This window comes from Leucopleurus acutus (assembly GCF_964270905.1).
Source record: "Leucopleurus acutus genome assembly, chromosome: 1".
Lineage (NCBI taxonomy): Eukaryota > Metazoa > Chordata > Mammalia > Artiodactyla > Delphinidae > Leucopleurus > Leucopleurus acutus.
In genome coordinates, this window is record NC_139142.1 from 121,385,887 (window position 1) to 121,409,225 (window position 23,339).

The 23,339-nt window shown below is 39.0% G+C and overlaps 1 protein-coding gene across 1 annotated transcript in view; it reads left to right on the forward strand.

The window, feature by feature from the left end:
• Positions 1-2,190: 2,190 nt before the first annotated feature.
• SCG3 (secretogranin III) overlaps positions 2,191-23,339 on the forward strand; it is a gene marked incomplete at both ends in the record, with an annotated part of 38,048 nt that continues 16,899 nt past the window's right edge. Inside the window, 10 exons of the mRNA XM_082840159.1 lie at positions 2,191-2,281; positions 2,965-3,017; positions 3,519-3,564; positions 3,660-3,875; positions 8,591-8,733; positions 9,555-9,704; positions 12,566-12,743; positions 15,436-15,552; positions 19,240-19,323; positions 21,138-21,275. Of these exons, the coding sequence (XP_082696285.1) occupies positions 2,191-2,281; positions 2,965-3,017; positions 3,519-3,564; positions 3,660-3,875; positions 8,591-8,733; positions 9,555-9,704; positions 12,566-12,743; positions 15,436-15,552; positions 19,240-19,323; positions 21,138-21,275 (1,216 nt within the window). The remainder of the gene's footprint in view (positions 2,282-2,964; positions 3,018-3,518; positions 3,565-3,659; positions 3,876-8,590; positions 8,734-9,554; positions 9,705-12,565; positions 12,744-15,435; positions 15,553-19,239; positions 19,324-21,137; positions 21,276-23,339) is intronic.

The following is a 23,339-nucleotide window of genomic DNA, read 5'->3' on the forward strand; positions in this document are numbered from 1 at the left end:
AGGATTACTCCACTCATAGACCGATACTACGTCTGGCAGAAACATCCGTAAGACTGAGGAAGGTAAATGACTCCATGCCTTACAGTTTACTCAGTGCTCCACAGCTCATTTGGTCAGCAACAGAACATGTTCTTAGATTTAACACAGTCACTTTGAGTACAAATGGCGGAGAAAAGTCAAATACCTTTTTCATTTTTGGCAAGCAATGCATCGTGCTCAATAGCCATCCCTTCCCTTAATTCCATCCTGAGTCCCTCCCAGCTGCAAACATACATTGTGGGGAGAGGTAAGTTAAGGACAGGACAAAGGATGCAGTGAGGCTGAGGCGACAGAGTAAATCTCAGTGACTGACTATTTCACCTAATATTTGGTAATGTTTATGAAAAGCTGAAAACACTTCATAACTTATTTTTTAGGCTGTGTCAAAATATTCCTGGCATCAAAATGATTTGATCCAGACATGTACTCAATTGTTCTCCACAATTACACTGTAAGGTAAACAGAACCTGCCACCTTTGTTTTAAAGAAGAGGAAATTTGCCCTTCACTTGGCTGGGATTTTAAATTGGGAGACAATATTTTTCATGCAGCCTACTGGGATATTAATGCTATGTCATCACTGCCAAGAAACAACTATTTGTTTCGAAGTAGGTGTTAGATCAAAAGTACTCTTTAGATTCTTAAAGAAAGTATTTGAGTGATATCCAAATTCAAAGACCTCCAGAATGAGGGAGATGCATCTGTTTATTTTTAGGTACTTGAACAACTAACTTGCTCCTTGAAAAGCTGGGGTGCAGAAATCAAAGGCCTGATTTTGCTGAATTCTTCTCTTTGGTCATTATTCAGACTAGTTCCCAGCATGCCACAGTCCAAAGGAAAGGGTCCAAGCTCTGTTTAAAAATCTGAGACTAAACAGCTTACTCAGCACCCTGCTCACATTAGTGTTGCTTGTATTCATCATTTTAAAGTCTTTTGATAGCTCCTTTTATGCAATAATCTTAGGCTTCTGGGAATATTCTCAAAATATAGGAAGAACCTCCCTGACCTAGTTATGATGAAAAATGCTTTTCATGACTACCCACTCTCTTCAAGGAATGCTGGAACAACCAAGTCCTTAGGCATAATTGAATCCTAGGGAAGAATTTTACAAAAGTGCTGCTTTTTTTTTTCTTTTTCTTTTTTTCCTTTCTTTCTTTGAAAAGGGGTTTCCCACGGTGAGGAAGGGGAAATTTTTTATTGAAACTGGCCCCTATTGCTCACCTACCCTGGACTGATGAGGATATTCACCCTTAGGGGAACAAACGATGATTTTTGTTGTTGTTCTGTTTCCTCATCTAGGAGAGTGAGAGTGTGCTGCAGCAATCTATTTGAAAGAATGTTCCTTAAATATCCCAATTCAAAGGACTCCATAGAGCTGAGACCCAAATAAGAGCACCAAGGGAGCCCTGGTACGTCAACCCAAATCACAAAAGGCACGGCTTTTCTAAGAATATAAGAATTATATCTACCTTTTAGGTACAGAAGGTGGAATGGAAAGAAGGGCTTTTTGGAGACGGTATCCCAGAATAATCTCTAAGCAGAACCCCTTGCACAAGGTTATCCAGCTTTCCTTGACGGGTGCACGGGCAGAGAAGGCATTTGGTCCCTGAGGTAACGTTTACTTGGGAGGTTACGACAACGATGTGCACGTTTACAGCAATCCAGGTGACCGTGAGCGCAGGAGCACCCCTAGGACTGCGGCACCGAAAATACGCTAGCTAGTCTGTCGTCCTCCCCGCTTCCACTAGCTGTGGGGATTGGAGCAGCTTCCGAGTCGCTGACGCCACCCCTTCCCGCCTCTGGCTCGCAGGGAGCATGCGCTTCCATCCTCACTTCCTCTCAAGGAGGGAGCGAGAATAAGGTGACGCCCTAGCCGACCCGCTGACCGCTCCGCGTCACAGGAACTTCAGCACCCACGGGGCGGACAGCGCTTTCCTCCACCTGAAGACCCGAGTCCCGAGCGCCCAGAGTCTTTCTCATCCCTTTACTCCGGAGCCGCAGAGAGCTCCACCAGCTCCGAGCCCCCGCCACTCGCCCTCCCTGCGCCCACCCTCCTAGCTCTTCCTGTTTTTACTCCTCCTTTTCATTCATAACAAAAGCTATAGCTCCGGGAGCCCGGCGCCAGGCTGCTTCTGAAGCCAAGCGTGGAAGAATGGGGTTCCTTTGGACCGGCACTTGGATTGTGGTGTTGGTGCTCCACAGCAGCCCAATTCAAGCTTTCCCCAAACCGGCAGGCAGCCAAGGTACGTGGACACTTTTCTGCCCACCTCCCTTTTATTTCGCCATGAAAAGGTGAAGCTTGGTATAATCCGCGAGCTGTAAATCACCTTGCCTCATTTTCTGATCACGTCATATCCGTGCATATTGACAGAGAAATCAGTTCGAATTTAGAGCCAGAAGACAGATTTTCCTCCCTCACTTTTTACATGATAGAACAATAATATAAGTTGTTTTGAAAGATCTTATTTTGAAATTGGGAGGGGGTGGCTTTCCCGCCTAATATATGGCTTGGTTTTTTTTGTTTGTTTGTTTTTTTCCTAGTCATCTTACAACCTTTCTCAGATATTCTATTCATAAAACGTGCAGTGTATGAAGAAAGCTTTTAATGTGCCAATAATACCAATCCAGACTATGCTCTGTCTAGTTGAAAACAGCTGGTAAACCAAGTGTTAGAACAATATGTTAGATTTCTGGTCAAAAAAAAAAGAAAGTGTAATTCTATTAACTCAGGAAATACACCAAGGTAATAAGCAAGGCAACACTGATAATCATCGTTATTGGATAATCTTGATAATCTCTGTTAATATATATATTTGTTTCACAGTCATCCAAAAATATTTCTCCTTTTTTTTGAAAATTTTATTTAATGAGACATATTGTCTTTCCAATGAACAATTAAATTTGTATTTGTGTGTGTTTATTCTAGACAAACCCCTACATAATAGAGAATTAAGTGCAGAAAGACCTTTGAATGAGCAGGTAGGTCGGAAGTAAAATTATAAATACTATTCCATTTTATTTTAGTTATTATTATTTAATGTAACTATGCCGCGAATTTTTAGCCATTTTGAATTCACAAACCTCAGGAGCTTAATAATTAACATTGAAATTATGATGGGAAATATAATTTTGGTAATTTTTATGTCCCAACAGTTAAATATAGAGAGTTCAGTATAATGCAAAGAGCTGCCTGCATAATAAGCCAGTAAGCGCAACATCACATCCATTCTATTGTAAGATTTCTTTATCAGAGATTTATCTTTTACCAATATTATCAGAGAGGGAATTAATATTTATAGACCATCTGCCCTTTATTTTATCTCATTTAATCCTTATGACATACTTTGAGATAGAAATTATTAACTACATCTTACAAACAAGAAAGCTAAATCCCATGGAGATTGAATTATTGAGCTGTCATATTTGGTAAGTGGTGGAGTAATGATTTAAAACCAGGTCTATCTCCTGTTTCTTTCACAGATTGCTGAAGCAGAAGCAGACAAGATTAAAAAAACATACCCTTCAGGTAATAAGAAATTACATTGATGTTAATTTAAATAATGTAGGCTATGAGAAGCTTAACTAAAACGGATGTGCCTGGTTTGGGGGCTTTTCTTCCAGAAAACAAGCCAGGTGAGAGCAATTATTCCTTTGTTGATAACTTGAACCTGCTAAAGGCTATAACAGAAAAGGAAAAGAATGACAAGGAAAGACAGTCGGTAAAAAGTTCTCCAAATGATAATAAATTGAACCTGGAAGATCTTGATTCAACCAAGAATCGAAGACTGATTGATGATTATGATTCTACTAAGAGTGGCCTGGATCATAAATTTCAAGGTAAATGAAGAAAAAGAAGTTTTGCTACCTATTTTCTCTAATTTGGAGTTTCCCATTATGGGTTAAGAGAAAGTCCTATATTTTAAAAATATCTCTTACACACTTACAATCCTTTATTAGTCATGTCCAAAATTGAGATAAAGCCCAAACTTACTGATAATGTGCAAAGCTCCAGCTCCACAGAAGCCCAGATTTTATTTTCTCTTTAAAGCTTCCTTTACTGATGCTTTGAAAAACATTTAAATCTACTCTCTATATTTTATGTTATTGAATTCATTTTAACATTCCAATTTAACTATTAGTACAAGCAAAATATCATAATTCTCAAACAATTAAATCAATAAAATACCCCCCCTCCCCAAGTGGAATATTCGTCACTCCCTTTTCAGTGTTCTCTTCCTAGCTATATCCTTTCTCCCTAGGTCATTCTAACCTTTCCACGGCTTCAGTTACCATCTATATCCTGATGTTTCATATCACTAGCCCAGAATGCTCTGAACTATAGACCTATATCTAGCTAACGACTGACTTATCTTCCCTCGGAAGTCTCAGATGCACCTCAAACTTAACATGTCTAAGATTAAATTCATAATTTCTGTACACCTTACAACTTAGCCCTCTTTCCTCTAGGAAAGGCACTACTATACATCCAGCTTTTCAAGACAAATCTATGAGTCAAACTATTTCTTTTTTTCTTTACCTCTCAAATTCTAATCCACTATTCTTAGCAATTTTATCTCCTATGTATCTCTCAAAATCTTTTTCTCTATCCCCAATCACCTCCATCTTTTTCCAAGCTCCAATCATGTCTCATTTGAACTAGAGCAAAATCTTCCAATGGATCTTCTAGCATTCGCTCTGACCCTCTCCATCTTATCCTTCATGTAGCAGCCAGAGTGATCTTTTCAACACACAAACATGAGCATGTCTCTGTTTTGCATAAAACCTGTTAATAGATTCCCATTTCTCTTAGGATAAAACCCCAAATCCTTAACGTGGCTTCTACAGTCCTACATGGGCTGTCTACTTCTCTAGGTTCATCCAGCGCACATGATCTGATAGAAACCTTATTTCCTTCCTTCATGGCACTTACTGCAGTTTGTAATTTTACATCCTTGAGTGTGACTACTTCTGATTTATCTTTTTCTCCTAAACTCAACTGAAAACTCCATGAGAACAGAGACGGTGTAGTCCAAGTGTCTGGAGCTCGTGAATTTGTTGCATGGATTGATAAATGAACAAATGCACAAATAAAAGAATACATGAGGGAGTAAATTAAGTATTGTACCGAGGCATTGAGGTCTTCCTCAGTGTGTCTTCCATTCTGAGTACTGGTCCTTAGGAGTGACTACAGATTTTCTTATGTGTCTTAATTCTTTTCCACGGACCACAAGAGAATTATACTGATTATCTCTGTCAGAAAACAACTGCCAATTAAATTTGACTTTTATAGGCTATTGTAGCCTGAGGAGAATTCAGAAGTGTGTTTTATATAGATGGCGTGGGGGAGATGGTCTATATTTTGACACATTTCATATTGTATACTATTCAGGGAAATGTTTTGGGGTTTTTTTTGTGTGAGGGTTTTGTTTTTGTTTTTGTTGTTGTTGTTTTGTTTTGGCTGTGCTGTGCATGGCTTGCGGGATATTAGTTCCCCGACCAGGGATTGAACGCGGACCCATGGGAGTGGAAGCGATGAGTCCTAACCACGGGACCACAAGGGAATTCCCAGGGACATTTTTGTCTTGAATTCTACTTTTTAAACTAAGACATTTGGGCTAGAAATAAATAGGCACTGGGCATAGCCCCATGAAAAATAGATTTAACCACTTTGATTGAATCGACCATTTGATTTAATAAAATAAAAAAATAGTCTAAAGTTTGTTTGACTGCATTTTTTGGTCAGATGGGCTGTACATGCAAACAGAGGCAGATCTGTTTGTGATCTGATCACTAACTTGAGCAACTTATGTTTAAATTGTTCAACATTTTATTAACATGCAAATAGGTTCAGAACTACCAAGTGCTAGTTTTGATGGTTCCAGGTTTACCCTAGGGGTCATTTTAAGTCCACTTGAGTATACAAAAAAGATTCTTGGAGAGAATGATATGAGTGAATTGCTGATTTTCTCTCATACCCTGGTAATCCTGGAACCAGAAGGTTTGGGACCACTCAGGTGACTAGAACCTCAGGGGTATGCAGACTTACATCCCAGAAGGGAGGGCAAGGGGCCTAACTTCTGCAGGGTGCTTTTATACCTTTAGGAAACCTCTAAATGGGCTTGTGCTATAGAACCCACCAATTCTCCGTCTCAGTGTTTTCTACAGTATGTATGATTCAGGATTTTTGTAAGTGTCTTTTAGGAAATAGTGCTTTGTGGCTCCTGTGTGCACTCACCAAACAAATATTCATTGAGCAATTACTATGTATCAGTCTATGAGCTAGACAGTAAGCTCTGTGCAGTTAGGGACCACATCTAAACTCCTTATCACTCTATTTCCAGTCCTGGCCCATATTAAGACTTTAATACAAATATATTGAATAAATGAAGGCCAAGTGCCATATTAGATGCCTGGAGATTCAAATGTAACTGAGCAGATGACAACTTTGAACAAGGCCCTTTCGCATCCACTTAGAGTTGTAAATGCTTTAAAAACTTATAAATATTGAACTCATGTCTGGTTTCCCTCTGAGGTCTGTATAGGAGGGTGAAACACCCCTTCACGAGCAGTAGAGAAGCCATTCTGAGTAATTCTGTCCATTGTAGAGGAGCAGGGGAAATCACTGGAAGGCAAGGAGCATTGCCCACCTGCTCAACTATCAACCCCATCTAGCGAAGCTCTGCTAGGGGAGCCTGCAGTTCCTGGCTCAAGAGAATACAGCATTGCAGAGGAGGAAGCTATTTCTTCAGAGTGTTGCTAATGTTCTTCCTGTTGTGAAGTAAATGAACTGAAAAACAGTCATCTCATTTATGTTCCAGCTTCAGTAGGCAACCACTCTTCTTCCTTTTTCAGATCCCGAGGGATAAGTGGGAAGGGAAATAAATGCTTCCACCTCTGCCTAGACCCAGGGAAGTGTCTGCTCCACATATTCCCGAGAGTCTGACTTGCAACCCACAAATGGAAAAATCAGGCCTAAGTGATAGTGAGTCTCTGCTCCTCAAAAACATGGGTGATGAGCCCAATTTTCAGCCAGCCAGGAGGGGAACTGATTTTACAGGGTTTTCTAAGGGACTTTTCTGCTCATTCGTCACGCTGGTACACAGGACTCAAAGGGCTCACAGCTCATGGGTTGGCCAACAATTCAGCAATCATATACTGTCAGAGAACTTCCAGCCCTCTGTGTGTACTCACCCTGCTCATTTTCCTAAGCTTCTTTCCAAACAGCAAGAAAAGGATATTCTGCCTGAGGCTGCACATACTTCCAGCTTCATAGAGTCTAGAAGAAGTCTATGAATCCCCAGGAGCTATGGAAGAAAAGGAGAGAATCAGAATAGAAATATGTACTAGGTTCTTCTTACTTTGAGTGAATATCAGAATTATTAGGGTAGGATTTGGCTAAGGATGCAATGTCTATTTTCTGTAGAAGATAATTGTAGTTCCCTTATTTCAGGTACAAATCTACGGTTCATACAACTACGTTAACTTTCAAACGATACTTTGCAATTTAAAAGGTGCTTTTACATCTTATTCCATTTGATCCTCACAATCCCATGAAATAGATACTCTTATTAACTTCCTTTACAGTGGTCCAAGGATATATAGATAACAAGAGGGATCACTGGAGCTAAATTTCTGATCGTTCCAAGCTGCCTAGAAGTGACAGGTTAAGTGCCTTGTAAACTTGCATATATGAATATACTGTTCCATGTGGTATAGATTGGAAAAGACCAATTAATTCCTGGGAGTGCTCTGTGGACATAGTGCAAAGCTTCCTTGCCACCAACCCTACTGTATCCTTCCTTTCCCTCAGGAAGGGCCCTTGCTTTAGTCTGGAGTAGTGCTGCCAAATGTATTCCCAGGAAAGCCAAGGATACATATCTGTGAGCTTCTCTGCTGAGATTTACATAGATTTACATATTGCTTTGTGCAAACCTGTGATCACATTTCAAAAGCTTAAATTCCAGGCACATAAAATAAGTTCCCCATTCTCTGGAGAAAGAGGCTTGTCACATTAAGCTGCCTTACATAAAGGTGCCCTGACACATACTCACAAGTAAACAGTTATTCCAGGTAAGTCATAAAATCTTCAGTACATACTCTCTGATTCTGGGTGTAAGGCAGGTTTCCCCACCCTCAGCCCAGGAATTTGCCTGCAAAGGGAGTACATGTGCAGGTAATACCAATCTACTCTTGTGGGGAAATGGAATTTCAAATTATATAATATATAGAAGGGTGCTTTGAACAATACTGCATACTATCTAACAGTATTTTACTTTTTGTACTATTAGTGCTAAAAACAGAGAGGCCTTTTGTGTTATTTTCAGATCTTCCTCCTATAATCACATAAGAAGCTTTCAGAACTTCCATTATCATCCCAGGTTCTTAACTTGAAGTCAAATTTTATTTTAAACCAAGAGTTTACATGGACTAAGCACCACCTTAAACATATTCCAAACATATTTGAGTGTACAAGATATAGATTATAAATCTAATGTAATCCAAGAAATAGGTCTGTGACCACCACAACGTGAAGTTGTGATTGCTCTGTCTAGATGATCCAGATGGCCTTCATCAACTAGATGGAACTTCTTTAACTGCTGAAGACATTGTCCAGAAAATTGCTACCAGGATTTATGAGGAAAATGACAGAGGAGTATTTGACAAGATCGTTTCTAAACTGCTGAATCTTGGCCTAGTAAGTCATATGCATGAGAATAAACCAAACCTTAGGTTGGAATATGCTAAGAAGCCAAGCCACTTCATTCAAAGAGCCAAATGTTTATAATGCATCTACTTTATACCAGTCACCATGGGTCTCGAGGACAAGTAAGACACCACTCTTTCCCTCTAGGAATTTATGGTTTATCAGAGGCACTAGACAAGTACGCAAGTGCTCATGATGCAAGGTGCATAAGAACCATCTGAGTGGTTCAGTGTGCCAGAGGGTGGATTATATCCAGTTATGCAATAAGGAAAAGCTTCAGAGGAGGAGGTGTTTGAAGTGAGCTTAGAAGGATGGTTAGGATTTAACCAGCAGAAGTTTAAAAAAAAAATGTGTTAGATGAGAAGGAAATAAGATGTGCAAAGCCACACAATGACTGGGAAGCCCTAAGCAAATCAAACTGACCCTGCCCCAGCTTGGCTCCCAGATACTAACACAGGCCTGGCAGGCTTCAGGAGAGCACTAAATTTGCAGGTTTCAAAGGTTACCTACTATGACCTGCAGCTGAGGACTGAGAAACAACCCTCAAGTTGTTTCTCAAATTAAGTATTCTGTGGGTTCCAACAGATAGGACTGATGCTTGCACAATGGGCCCAAAGACACTTCTTCCCAGGAGTGCTGAGCAGTTACTGTGAAGGCCAGCATGTAGTAGAGGCATAATCAAGGGATGTTCAGAAGAGGGACCAGAACACTCTCTAGTCTTCTAAAAATATGTGTTCAACTAAAGAGTTTAGAATTTTTTTTAAATCACAAAAATGGGAATAACAGTTATATGTTTTGACTCTTTATAACAGATCACAGAAAGCCAGGCGCATACACTGGAAGATGAAGTTGCAGAGGTTTTACAAAAACTGATCTCTAAGGAAGCCAACAGTTATGAAGAGGAACTCAATAAGCCAACGAACAGGACTGAGAATCAGGCTGGAAAAATACCAGAGAAAGTGGTATGTATATGCAAATGTATATGCATCTATTATGTATGTGTATATGCATGTGCATGGATGTGTGTGTATACTTGTACTTGTATATAATTAATACAATCTGTGTATAATTAGTACTTCAGTTTGTGCCAAATAAGAATTGGGGTATGTGACATTTTTAGCCCACTTAAAATATATACATTAATGAAATACCAATGAGTTAAAAGATAAATGAACTCCACTTTGAAAATAGTATAAAGATGCATGTTATATTACATAGTAAAGATTATGCCTTATACCCCAGAGTAAAATAATGCATAATATTATGTGAAACGGTTATTTCACATAACAGTTCATATAATCACAGTGCACTGGATCCAAGTATTTCACAACAGAAGTTGGTATCCAACTTCTGTTCACAGTGGATGTCATCATCTGCTCCCAAAACCCCAAAAAAGAAACTTGGGCTGATTTGATCCTTTTCCACACCAGCTTTTATATTCCTCAGAGCTAGTTGCCTCATGCTGCCTCTCTGTCTACCCTGTGTCCTTCCACCTGCTCCTTCCTCTTTCCATTGGCTCAGAGGCCTGTCTGTCATCCTTTACTTAGACTTGCCATTCACTTGTCCTTGTCCTTGCTGGACTCCTTGCTTCTTCATCTTTTCTTTGGCATCAGCCAAACTACTAAAATCATTCTCTCCTCCTTGAATTCCTTTTTAAACTTCTAGATGGAGCTAACTATAGGAGGATATAAGAGGATATCAAACTCCTCACCTCTCCTTTCATTTTCTCCACCAGAGCACCCATACCCCATGCATGGCTCTCCAACATCCTATCCCAAATACAAGGAAAAAGGGTATATAGACCTATGGTCCTATTTTAGGGAAGGCTAGAAAACAGAAATTGGTATGGATTGTTTTTGTTTTGTTTTTTACTGCTAGCCAAAACTTCTCCTTTGTTCTCCCTACTTCCAATCCCCACCATCTGCCATTTTTAAAAACAGCTTTTGAAGATCCACCCACCCTAAAAAAAAAACTATCTAGATTTATCACAGAACTCATGGCTTTTACTCAAACTTACCAATCTGAACCAAAACTGACATAGCAATTTTCATGATCCTTCACTCCCATTATATACTCCTTACTTCCCATCTCTAAAATGTCCATATACTTGACCTGCTCACTCATATTATCTAAATGCATAAATGCAAACAAAATATTCTTTCAGTAAATGTTTATTGAGGTACCACCTATGTACCAAACACTGGGGATAAAATGCTCATTTAAAAAGATACAATCCCTGCTCTCATTATGCTTAAGGTCGAAGGGAAGAGGTAGATGGTCTTCAAATAGTCACGTATTTTATTTTATTTTATTTTTTTAATAAATTTATTTATTTATTTTTGGCTGTGTTGGGTCTTTGTTGCTGCGCGCAGGCTTTCTCTAGTTGTAGCGAGTGGAGGCTCCTCTTCATTGCGGTGCGCGGACTTCTCATTGCGGTGGCTTCTCTTGTTGCAGAGCATGGGCTCTAGGTGCACGGGCTTCAGTAGTTGTGGCACGTGGGCTCAGTAGTTGTGGCTCGCAGGCTCTAGAGCTCAGGCTCAGTAGTTGTAGCACACAGGCTTAGTTGCTCTGCGGCATGTGGGATCTTCCCGGACCAGGGCTCAAACTCGTATCCCCTGCATTGGCAGGCAGATTCTTAACTACTGCGCCACCAGGGAAGCCCAGTCATGTATTTTAATTGTGACTGCATTAAGTACTCTGAGAAAAGAAACATGGTTCTACTAGACCTCATAAAAAAGGAATCTGTCTTGGACTTAGGCTTGGGGAAGGCTTCCCAGAGGAGGTGACTTGAGCCAAAAACTGAAGGCTGAATAGGAGTTAACTTGTGAATATGATAGGCAATATGTAGAGAAGGATGTGTGGAGTACCCAAGTAACTGAAACAAGGACAGTGTGGCTGCCACACAGAGAGAGCAATGAGAGATGAGACTGGGGAGGTGGGCCCAGGCCAGATCAGCAGGGTCTTATCAGCCATGTACAGATTCTGATCTTTATCATAAGAGCAATGGGAAAACACTGAAGGATTTTAAGCAAAGGAGTTACATGATCATATTTTTAAAAAGATAACTGGCTACAACGTGGAAAATGCAGGGTTGGGAATAGATTGGAAGGTGGGTGGTGTACCAGTTAAAACGTAAGAAGTGAAGGTAGCTTGGACTAGAGTGGGGTAGTGGAGAAAGTGAGAGATGTACAAATTTGGGATAAATTTAGACAGTATGGCCAATAAGGCTACTGATGGATCGAATGCAGGGAAATGAAGAGACAAGAAAGGCTCTTACATTTCTGTCTAGTTCACTCAGTGGAGAATGGATCATTAAGATAGGGAACACTGGACACACATCAGGTTTGGGAAAAAGAGTCTTGTGTACCCTCCCAGCCAGCGTTTAAACTGTCACCCAGGAATCACTAAGGTATGATTGCTCTGCTAGTATTAGACATTGTGACAGGCTTTCCTGTATCTTGGCACCATCCCTCTTGGTAGATTCTATAAACTCAAAGCTCCCCTCCTTGGTGAAAGGCAGTTTTATGAAGAAACACTCATGAGAACTAGTGGAGGGAAACTTGGCCAGAGCAGGAACCTGTCTATTCTCCCCTGAGCAGGAGCCAGGGTCTTCAGGTAAAGCACCTGTCTCTAAATCCCAATGATCTTCCCATGTAACTAGATGCCCACACGCCTGCAAAAGAGTTTGATCCTGCAGGAGCTTACAAAGGAAGAGATATTCTTGCACTTCAATTCAAGCGCGTCACAGAGGAAAGAATCATCCTGGATTGTCATCAGTTCTAACAAAAATGTTTATTTTGTATTGATTTTTCCCCCACTGTAGACTCCAATGGCAGCAATTCAGGATGGTTTTACTAATGGAGAAAATGACGAAACAGTATCTAACACCTTAACCTTGACAAATGGCTTGGAAAGGAGAACTAAAACCTACAGTGAAGACAACTTTGAGGAACTCCAGTATTTCCCAAACTTCTATGCACTACTCAAAAGTATTGATTCAGGTAAACATTGTTTTCTGACCATGTGGAACAGAAACAGTAATTCCAGGAAATGTGTGGGTGGGGTTTTTTTCTTCCTGTTTTCAATTTCTAAATTCAACCATCAATGACGTATATTATGGCCTCAGGGAAAATAGTTCACATTGATTTTTTTTCAAAAGAAGTGTACTAGCCATGGAAATATTTAGGAAAGGGTAATCAGGAAAGGTGGAATTTCTGGATAATTTAATCTTCATGTTAACAGAGGGTTCATTTATTTGTTCAATAAACAGGTATTGAACACATGCTGTGTTCCTGGGATTGTAGTGAACCTTGTACCGATATAGAGATGAATCAGAGTGTTCCTGGCCTGACCCAGTTCAGCCTCAACTTTTATTGCAAGTCTCTTTTCAAAAAGGCTTTATTTTCCTCTCTTAGTAAGAACAGTGTATGGAACATAATTTATTATTTTTAAATGATTCAGAATTTTGCTTTTTAGATATTTTCAACTTGTCTTCAAATGAATTGAACTAAACATTGGACTAATGAAGGTCAGGAGCCCAAAACACGCTTGGGAAATGTTCTGCTTTTTTTAAAAAAAAAAGTCCTTGGGCTTCCCTGGTGGCGCAGTGGTTGAGAGTCCGCCTGCCGATGCAGGGGACACGGGTTCGTGCCCCGGTCCGGGAAGATCCCACATGCCGCGGAGCGGCTGGGCCCGTGAGCCATGGCCGCTGAGCCTGTGCGTCCAGAGCCTGTGCTCCGCAACGGGAGAGGCCACAGCAGTGAGAGGCCCGCGTACCGCAAAAAAAAAAAAAAAAAAAAAAAGTTCTTAATGTGTTGCTCTCTTTTCTTTTATATGTGCACCAAAATAAGTTGACTGAAGATTTCAGTTCATGTTTATTTTTGGTTAATCTGCAAGGAGGATAATAATGTGCCAATTTTCTGTTGTTATTGTCCATATAGCTGCCCTGCACTGCCTTATAGCTTTTCTTCTTCCTGTTTAAAGATTCATCGCCAGTTTGAACATTTGTAATAAAGACTTCTGTAATTGTAACATCTTTCCCCAAGAAGTGACCTTAGAGTAGACTTCATTTCTGGGGAACATCCTTTTGTCCTTCAATCCCAGACATTGGCCAGATGGCACCAGCCCCCCTGCTGGTGTCTGCAGGGCTTGTACATCTTGAGGGTCTATTCTTGCCCCACTGGTTGGCAGATACCCAGCTCAGAACCTCTGTCATCCTGGTGAGTCACTTCTTGTCAGTGAAGTGTATCAGCATAATACCAAATATTTATATGGATGTGACCTTGAGCAAATAATGTGATCGCTGAAGTTATTATTTACTTGCCCTTTTCCAGGATTTCTCTCCCGCACCTCTTCTCCCACCTTCCTCTCTCCCAACTTTGTGACTTTTGTGGTATTTTTAAGATTCCACTGTATGGAATATTCTTTATTTTGTGTGTTTTTATCTTTCAGTTTCCTTGACCCCATTCCTTATTGCCTTTGTTTTTATAGACTTAATTTAAATACTTTCACTGAGGTCTTTGATAGTACCCATCTTTTTTACCCAGGGTCTGAACCAATTGAGAAAACCAAAGTATCTTTGCTACTGATACAGACCGGGTTGTAGAATGTAGCTTGGTGTGAGAGCCAGCAGTGGGCTTGTCTACTCCCTACCCCCAATCTAGCTCTTGGAACAGCCAATCCTGGAAGAGTTTGAGTCTGCACAGCAGGCACATTTTTCAGTTCCCTGCCTTCCACTGTTCCAGGGGAACGGAAAGAAGAAAGATTCCAAATCCCCATCCTTCAAGAAAAGTAGACTAATGGCTGTTGGCTACCAACCTCATCTGTGAGGAGAATGAAAAAATGGGGGGAAAGGCTAGAAGTATGTAGAGAAAATCCTTCCTGGCAGCTGAAAGAATAGGGAAACAGTTCTCTAGCAACTTAGTTTTTCTTTCCTTCAAAAATTGAAATAGCTTTTTTTTCCTGATTTTAGAATTAATATAGCCACTGAACTATTATGGAGTCATTGGCCATCTTGTTCTATCAGGATACAGAACAGTATGTCAAATGTGAAGTTTCCAAGAAACTGTTAGTAGTGGTTGCTTATAGGAAGTAGCAGTTGCGGGGAGGGAGAGGAAGAGAATATTGTTTTCACTGTTTACTTCTGTACCACTGGAATATTTTCACTATATGCGTTTATTCCTTCAAATGAAATAAATGTTAGAAAGCAATATATACTACTGTTAAAAAGTCAACATTGCATTTAAAAAATAAAGAAACATGTGTGTCCCTATTTCAAATATTAAGCTTGATTAATGAAAACAGGTCATTCCTTCCCTCAAAAACATACAACCAGAGTAGAGAAAGATTGTTGGGTTACCAGTCTTCTAACTTTCCTTTTGAGTTTATATTATCTCAGGTTGCAAACTATCTCCATCATCTACTCTATCAATAAAATATTTTAGATTAAGGTAAACCGTTTTGGAGAAGTTATAATTACCCATTTCTGAAAAAGTTCAGTATACCTGTACATTGTTCTGTATTACCAATCAAGTCTTGGGCTTTTCAGAAATTAAATATATTTTAGCTATAAATGGTTTAGCTATATATGTAGGGAGAACTATTTCAATAAGATGCTGTATTTCATAAATGAACATTGAAAGATGAAGCTATACTCCACTAGTCTTTAAAAAATTATTTTGTCCTTTTATATAGAAAAAGAGGCAAAAGAGAAAGAAACCTTGATTACTATCATGAAAACGTTGATTGACTTTGTGAAGATGATGGTAAAATATGGCACCATATCTCCAGAAGAAGGTGTTTCCTACCTTGGTGAGAGTCCTACCTCTTTTGTTTTCACAGTGGTTAGTTTTCATTGTCCGAAATGAATGAGGGATTTGGCAACAATTATTTTACTAATTTGATAATTTATGCCAAAGTAGCCTGAATCATCTGGGTAATCAGAATTGCCCAGCTTGACAACGCATACAAAGAAAATTAACTAGACGTTTTCAGCTCTTTATATTTACAGATCCAGTTCAAATACAGACATTTCACCTTTGTTATATTTTGTCTTATTAACATTTTCTAATAATCTCGCCAGAGATAATATTATTAAAATTTGACTTTTTTTTTTTCCCAATTGTGTTTGCATGGTTTGGGACAAAAAGAGTCTTGATTTTAACCAGTGCGGCCTGTGTGTGATGAGGAGGAAGGAGCACTGGACTAGGCATCAGAAGTTCTGCTTCCTGGTCCCAGCTCTGCCTCAGACCGGGTCTGTCATGCTGGGGAAGGCACTCACCTTTCTGGACCTCAGTTTCTGTATCTGTGAAATAAAGGACTCTGTTACCTCTAACCGGGGCTGGTAAACTACTGGCCATGGGCCAGTCTGTCCCATCACCTATCTTTGTATAGCACACAAGCTAAAAACAGCTTTTCCATTTTTAAATGGTTGAAAAAAAATAAAAATAATAGTGTTTTGTGACATGAGAAAATGACATAAAATTCAAATTTCTGCATCCATAATCAAGTTTTATTGGAACACAGCTGTGCTTCTTTGTTTTTAGTGTTGTCCGTGGCTACTTACATGCTACCATGACAACGCTGAGTAGCTGCATATGGCCCTCAAAGCCAAAAATACTTACTAACTGGCCCTTTATAGAAAAAGTTTGTCAACCTTTGATTCCTTGAACGTTATAGATAAGCTTAAACAATCTTTGATTCTGCATGCAAGTTGTTAAAAGAAGAAAAGCCTTTTGTTTTCCTGCTTGGTTTAGTTAATCACCGAATACCATTCATCTCAGAAGTCCTTTGGGCAAGATGAACTCATGGCCCCTTACTCTGATCACTGATGCGGGAGGGAGAATTAAATGGAAGAGAAAATCTCATAGGATAGAGTAATCCAGAGTTGTTCTGTATAAATGCCATTTTTTCCTACATGAAAACTAGTTTTACTGTTTTTTTTCTGATTATAAAAGAACATATTTATTTAAAAAAATCAGTCAATGCAAAAAGATATTAAAAAGACAGTGAAAAAATCACTCATAATATATATATTATGTATATAATACATAATAATGTATGCACACATACACATACATACCTATGTCATTTTTTTTCTTTTATCTTATTTAACAAAAAATGGGCTCTAGTTACACACCGTGCTTTGTGGCCTACTTTACCCACTTAATAGATCTAAAACATTGTTTCAAATCAATCGTTGTTTCATATCAATACCCTGTGACTCATATTTCGCACTTAAGTCATTTATTCTATGGAAATAAATTAGAGATGCCGCAAAGGCTTGTGTGCAAACCAGGTATTTCCACTATTATTTATAGCTGTGCTGTCCAGTGTGATAGTCACATGTTGCTATTTACATTAACAGTAATTAAAATTAAGCAAAATAAAAAATCTGGTTTCTCAGTTGCTCTAGGCATATTTCAAGTGCTCACTTGCCACAGGTAGCTTGTGGCTACCATACTGAACAGCACAGAAATGAGTATTTCCATCATTGCAGAAAGTTCTGTTGGACAGCACTGGCTTATAGAAACAAAACAATAGAAATAAACTTGCTACCCCACAAGAGGAGACTATATAAATTATTAATTCTTATTTAGACTATATTTTATTTTTTAATGTTTGCATTTTTAATAATTGTATGTTTATAAATTGTGTTTTAAATACTGTTTACAAACAATATTTTATAAACTACTTTTAATAATTATAGTGTTTATAAACAATAAATAAATAAATATTGTTTATAAAGACTAATGATGGGGGAAATGTCCATGATATATTATAATGCTTAAAGCCATTTAGAATATGACCTTAATTTTGGTGTTAAAAAATGGATATGCATAAAGAAAGAAAGTTGGGGGAAAAAAAGTTAGAAAGAAATATACCAAAACATTATCTGGGCATAGTAAGTGTTATTTTTTCCTTATAATTTTCTGTTCATTTTCGTGTATAACTTTTACAATCAGAAAATGAGTTGTATGTAGAGAATTTTTCTGTACAAGCATGTTGGCTTTTGACTGTCGCTGCCATGAAGGTACACCCTCAGACCCTCAAGGGCTCAGGGGCAGCATGGGTAGAAGAGAGAGGATTAACTAATCTCCTCTCCTCCATCTCAGCATGTGACAAACAATGATCAGTGATCTACCCTTCTGTTCTGGTCCCAACAATGTATGGTGATTACAAAGGTTGCCAGCTGTGGTCGCTATTTCAAAGAAGAAAGCAGAATGTGTCACATAATAGGATATACTGATTTTCTTCTCAAAAAGGGGTGGGGTAGGGTAGAAGGAAGAATTTTCTTGGGGAGAAATAATACAAAGTAATAATGGACTCTTTATAGACAAATTGCAAAGAACTGCTTGTTTGCAAATAGCCCTGTCCTATTAGTAAGATGGATATGTGACTGGTTAAATAACTGAATACCAGGGTTGTGGATTCTAATTCATTGACTGCCTTGAGGTGGTCACAGTCTAGATTCCTATCTGGTAACACCTACAAGATGTTACTCCAAAGAGCAGAATTAGGACAAAGACAAGAATACAGATTTCAGCTTAATAGGAATAGAGAAATTCTCGCCCTTAAGACATCTAACATGAGGGAGGTGTTAGCTAACCGTGGTAATCATTTTGCAGAATATAAGTGTATCAAATCAGTATGTTGTACTATACCTTAAACTTACACAATGTTCTATCTTAGTGAAAAAAATATTTTTTAAGACTAACAATAGAACTGGCTGTCTCGTGAATTAGTGAGAGCCCTGAATGACAGAAATCCAACTGTTTGGCTTAAGCGACAAGGGAATTTATTTCCTCATGTAACTGAAAAGTCCAGGGGTGGGGGTAGTCTGGCTTCAGGTTTGTGAAGCCCACCACAGTGTGAGGAATCTATCCCTCCCCATCTCACTGACTTTTTGTATGTTGATTGATTCCAGATAAACTGCTCCATTCTGGGAACAAGATGGCTGGTACAGCTCCAATCTCACATCCACACAGTATAGCAATCCTAGTGGAAAGAGAGCCTCTTTCTCTTAGCATGGAATCTCACTGGCCTGGCTTGAGTCATGTGCTCCTCCTTGAACCAATCACCATAGCCTGAGGGCTGGAGCAGCCAGGCCTGGGTTATTCAGCCACCAGTGGAGCAAATATGCTGAGAGTGGGAGAGGTCTGGGTTCTCCAAAGGAAGATCAAGGTGTAGTTACCAAAAGGCGTTGAGTAGGCCAAAACCACAGTTGTCCATTATAGGCCTCCATCACAGTGGTCACAGAAATGTGGAAGGAACTTCTGCAGTTAACTGAGTAGGAAGCTGAACTTGAGGATCTCAAATTGTATGCCTTTCCATCTTGAGAGTCAATGAAATATAATCCATATCAAAGCCCCTTACTAGCAGTGCTAATATTGTGGAATTGCTGTTTTGCTATTTCTGGTGAGATTTCAACATTTTTAGGAAAACTTTGAAATGGTCTTTTAGGACATAAAATTTTATTTCTTCTCCTCCCCCCTCCAGAAAACTTGGATGAAACAATTGCTCTTCAGACCAAGAACAAACTAGAAAAAAATGTTACTGACAATAAGAGCAAGCTTTTCCCAGGTATGATTTATTTTAGTATTTTTCCCCCGACTTTTAGCAAAATAACCCTTTTGAGTGGTAAACCATGAACTTCAATAAACATTGATAAAGAATTACAGATTTCAAAAAGTTTGAAAACCTGAAATCCAACCATGGGATTAAATAGCGATAACCCTGGCCAGTCAGCACAGAAATTTAATCCCAAGAAGCATTGAAAAGAAATGAGGACTTTACTGAAGCGGTGGCTGGTGGGCAAAGGTGAGAACTATATCCCAAGTTGAGCAATCCTTCCTAAAATTCTCCTTTAGGTATCTTTCTCTTTCCCCAGATCACCACTGTCCCTTACCCTCCGTCCCCTCCTGCTGCTCCGTCCCATACTCTCCCCTCCCAGCTCTTCTTTCTCCTCTGGGACAGTCTGTGCCCCCGTGTGGTATGATTTATGCCCTTCTCTTGGTTTCCTCACTTCTGCATCTCTACTCATCACCCTGCTTAGCATGGCGAACACCACGGAGAAGAGCCGTACAAAGGAGAATTTCAGGGATGAGGAAGGCGCAAAAAGAGAAAAGATCACCAACTCATTTTTTTTTTTTTTTTTTTTTTGCGGTACGCGGGCCTCTCACTGCCGTGGCCTCTCCCGTTGCGGAGCACAGGCTCCGGACGCGCAGGCTCAGCGGCCATGGCTCACGGGCCCAGCCGCTCCGCGGCATGTGGGATCTTCCCGGACCGGGGCACGAACCCGTGTCCCCTGCATCGGCAGGCGGACTCTCAACCACTGCGTCACCAGGGAAGCCCAAGATCACAAACTCTTATACTTTAATTTTGTGTCCCTATCACAGAAATTATGTACCTATATTTGATAGAATATACAGCCCCTTAAAATGATGTTTTCAAGCAGTTTTTAATAACATGGAAACATTCTTCCATAATGATGCTAATGACAAAAGCAAGGAACAAAATTGTGCCACAAGCATGAAAAAAAATGCATCAAAAAAGTATATATATATACTACTACACTAGTAGTGGATGTTTAAGGAGACAATAACTGATTTTTCTTTTTTCCTATTTTTCTGTAGTAATAAACCTTTTACTGAAAAAAGAAAAAAGCTTATCATTAGACTGCTTGACATTCCCTATTTTACTGACTACAGGGATGCATTACCATTGTTTTCAAGGGGTTACCTACTTCAAGTTTTATGATTCTTTAATTCAATATAGGATTTCTAGAAGGAAGTATAGTTATTTTTAAGCGAGAAGTGAGCAAGCGTTATTATTGACAGCAAGGGTCCAATACTCTTCGTTGCATTAGGGTGACCAGGGAGTATGAAGAAAGAGGCAGGAGAGAAGTCCAGCCATAGCCCCAAACCCTTAGGTGCTACTCTGAGTAACAGACTGTTCTTCAAAAACAACATCAAGGAGAGATGGGGCAACTACAGAGTTATTTTCATTTGGAATCAAGACTCAAATTTACTTTGGAAACTGACCTATCCCACTTGAATGCCAACACTGATTAAAATAAGGAGAATAATCTACACTCTAATAACACAGTGTGGCAGAACAGAAAAAACGCAACCAGAATCCAGAAAGCTGGGGGTGGGGGGTGTTGGCCCAGCTCTTCTGCTAACTCAACGGCACATCTCTCCCCGCTTTGGGCCTCAGTTTCCTCTTCTGTGAAATGGTGGGGAGGGAGGAGTCACACTAGATAATCACTAAGATCTCTTTCAGCTCAAAAAATGATCTGACCTCAAACTACACCTTTTTAATAAAATTTATTTCTACACTAGGAATTAATTAATAGATAGGAAATAGGGTTATAATAGTGCACAATCTGATTACAGTGCCATCAGAGAAGAGTCATGAAGAAACAGACAGTACCAAGGAAGAAGCTGCTAAGATGGAAAAGGAATATGGAACCTTGAAGGATTCCACAAAAGATGAGGACTCCAACCCAAGAGGAAAGACAGATGAGCCAAAAGGTATGGAATTGACAGCTCTACGTTGACAATGAAATTGGGGAAGCAAAAACTTTCACTTGAAGGGTCATCCACAAGTCAGGCCCCACCAAATCGGAGAAATTAACATCATCTGTATACAGAAGATTCAGCACGTGGTACCTTTATTTGAATAGCAATTTTTTTAATGGTCTTGAGTCTTCTGGAATGGCAAACTGGTTTCATCTTTTGATGGACTTTAACGTCCAATGGGCTTTTGCACTTTGGGAGGAACACTCATGACCATTTGTGCATTGTTCAATGTTCAATTTATGATCTTATGAATTTATTAAGCAATATTCATTTAAACGTAATTGACACTCCTCTTAATAGTCACATACTACTTATTTAACAAAGTCATCAAAATTTATGGATTTAACAAAGCACATTTTCTTAATCATTTATACTGATTGCAATCTGACACTTTCAAAGACTTGATTAAAAATCATAAATCAAATATATTACATTTCCTTAAATAACCTAAATACCTTAAAAAAGCAAACACTAAACTAGCCCAGTAATTATAAAACTTGTTTTTATCCTTATTCTTACACATTCCTGGGGTCAAATTTTTACTCAGCTCTAGTAAGTCTATATGATATAAATTCACATCTTCCAAGGTTTGAGAAACTTAACTATACCCAAAGAAAAAGACCCTATGAAGTTGCAAGTTCAAAGTCATTAACCCTCTGATTTCAGGTCAGGATGCGGGATCTGGTTGCCCAGTCCAATGTTTCAAGCCCCTTTAATTACAAAGTGTGCTGGTTACATCATAGAAAATTTATGTCTGTATCTCAGATAGATATTCTTTTTCTGAAACTCAGTGTCTTTACCAGAAGCTGTGAACAGATGGCTTAAACCTACTTTATTTTTTGTCATGATATATTGAACTCTTTGGTGTAACTGGAACCCTATTTATATCTTTTTCTGTATCTCATTAGTAGGGTCATCTTGAGGTTTCCTTCCCTGGAAGCTGAGGGAATGGGTCACTGCTCTCTTGGGAGAGGGGGTAGCAAGTGTGACATTGAGCTAATTTATCATCTGGAAATACACCACTGGGCTCCCTTTTCATTGTTTATTACATATAATCATTAGTGGCAATGAACTGAGGGACTTCCCTTATTCCTTGCTGTAATATGATAGGAGACCACAAAAGCTGATCACGTTTATGGTATAGCTCTTAATTTTGAAGAGACTGCTTGGCCCTCATACAAGTTCCCAATCTCTCTTGCTCATACAGATAGAAACAGGTTCACATTCATACTTGATAATAGACCCATGCTTAACAGTGTCTATGTATTAAGTAGAAAAGAAAGTAGCTAGCTATGTATTTAATACCTTGTAACGTAATAACAGCAATAAAAGTACAAACTATTTCTCTCTTATATTACTACTCTCTTTGTTAACACTTTATATTAAATTTCTCCATTTATGTAAGTTGTTCCAGTTAATGATGATAATGACAACGATGATGATTTTTCTGTTTAAATTGGTGTAGCTTGGGCAGTAACCCTGCCTCCAAGTTTCTCCTTTGTCCTTTTTGCCCTGTACCCAGTGGTTTTTAAAGCATCTATGGTCTCTGGCAACAACAGACTATTTTTTTTTAATTGAACTATAGAAAAATGTTGTATTAGTTTTAGGTATACAGAAATATATATATATTTTTTTTTTCAGATCTTTTTCCATTATAAATTATTACAAGATATTGAATATAGTTCCCTGTGCTATACAGTAGGTCCATGTTGTTTATTTATATATAGCAGTGTGTATCTGTTAATCCCAAACTCCTAAACAGGCTATTCTAGACCTACTCTGAATTTTCCTGTCCCCGCCCCCCCCAAAAAAAAAACTTGAAATCAGTTCTCCTTCAAAGAGTTCTGGTTCCTTTATGTAGAAAATATAGAAAATCCAACCTGAGTTACATGGGTTCAGATGAGTGGTGATGTTGGCCAAAGGTAATGTTTGTATTCCAGTTATTGGGACTTTTTGACACAGGGCCGAAAAAGAAATTTTTCTTAATATATCAAGTTCATGTCGATTTTTCCTATC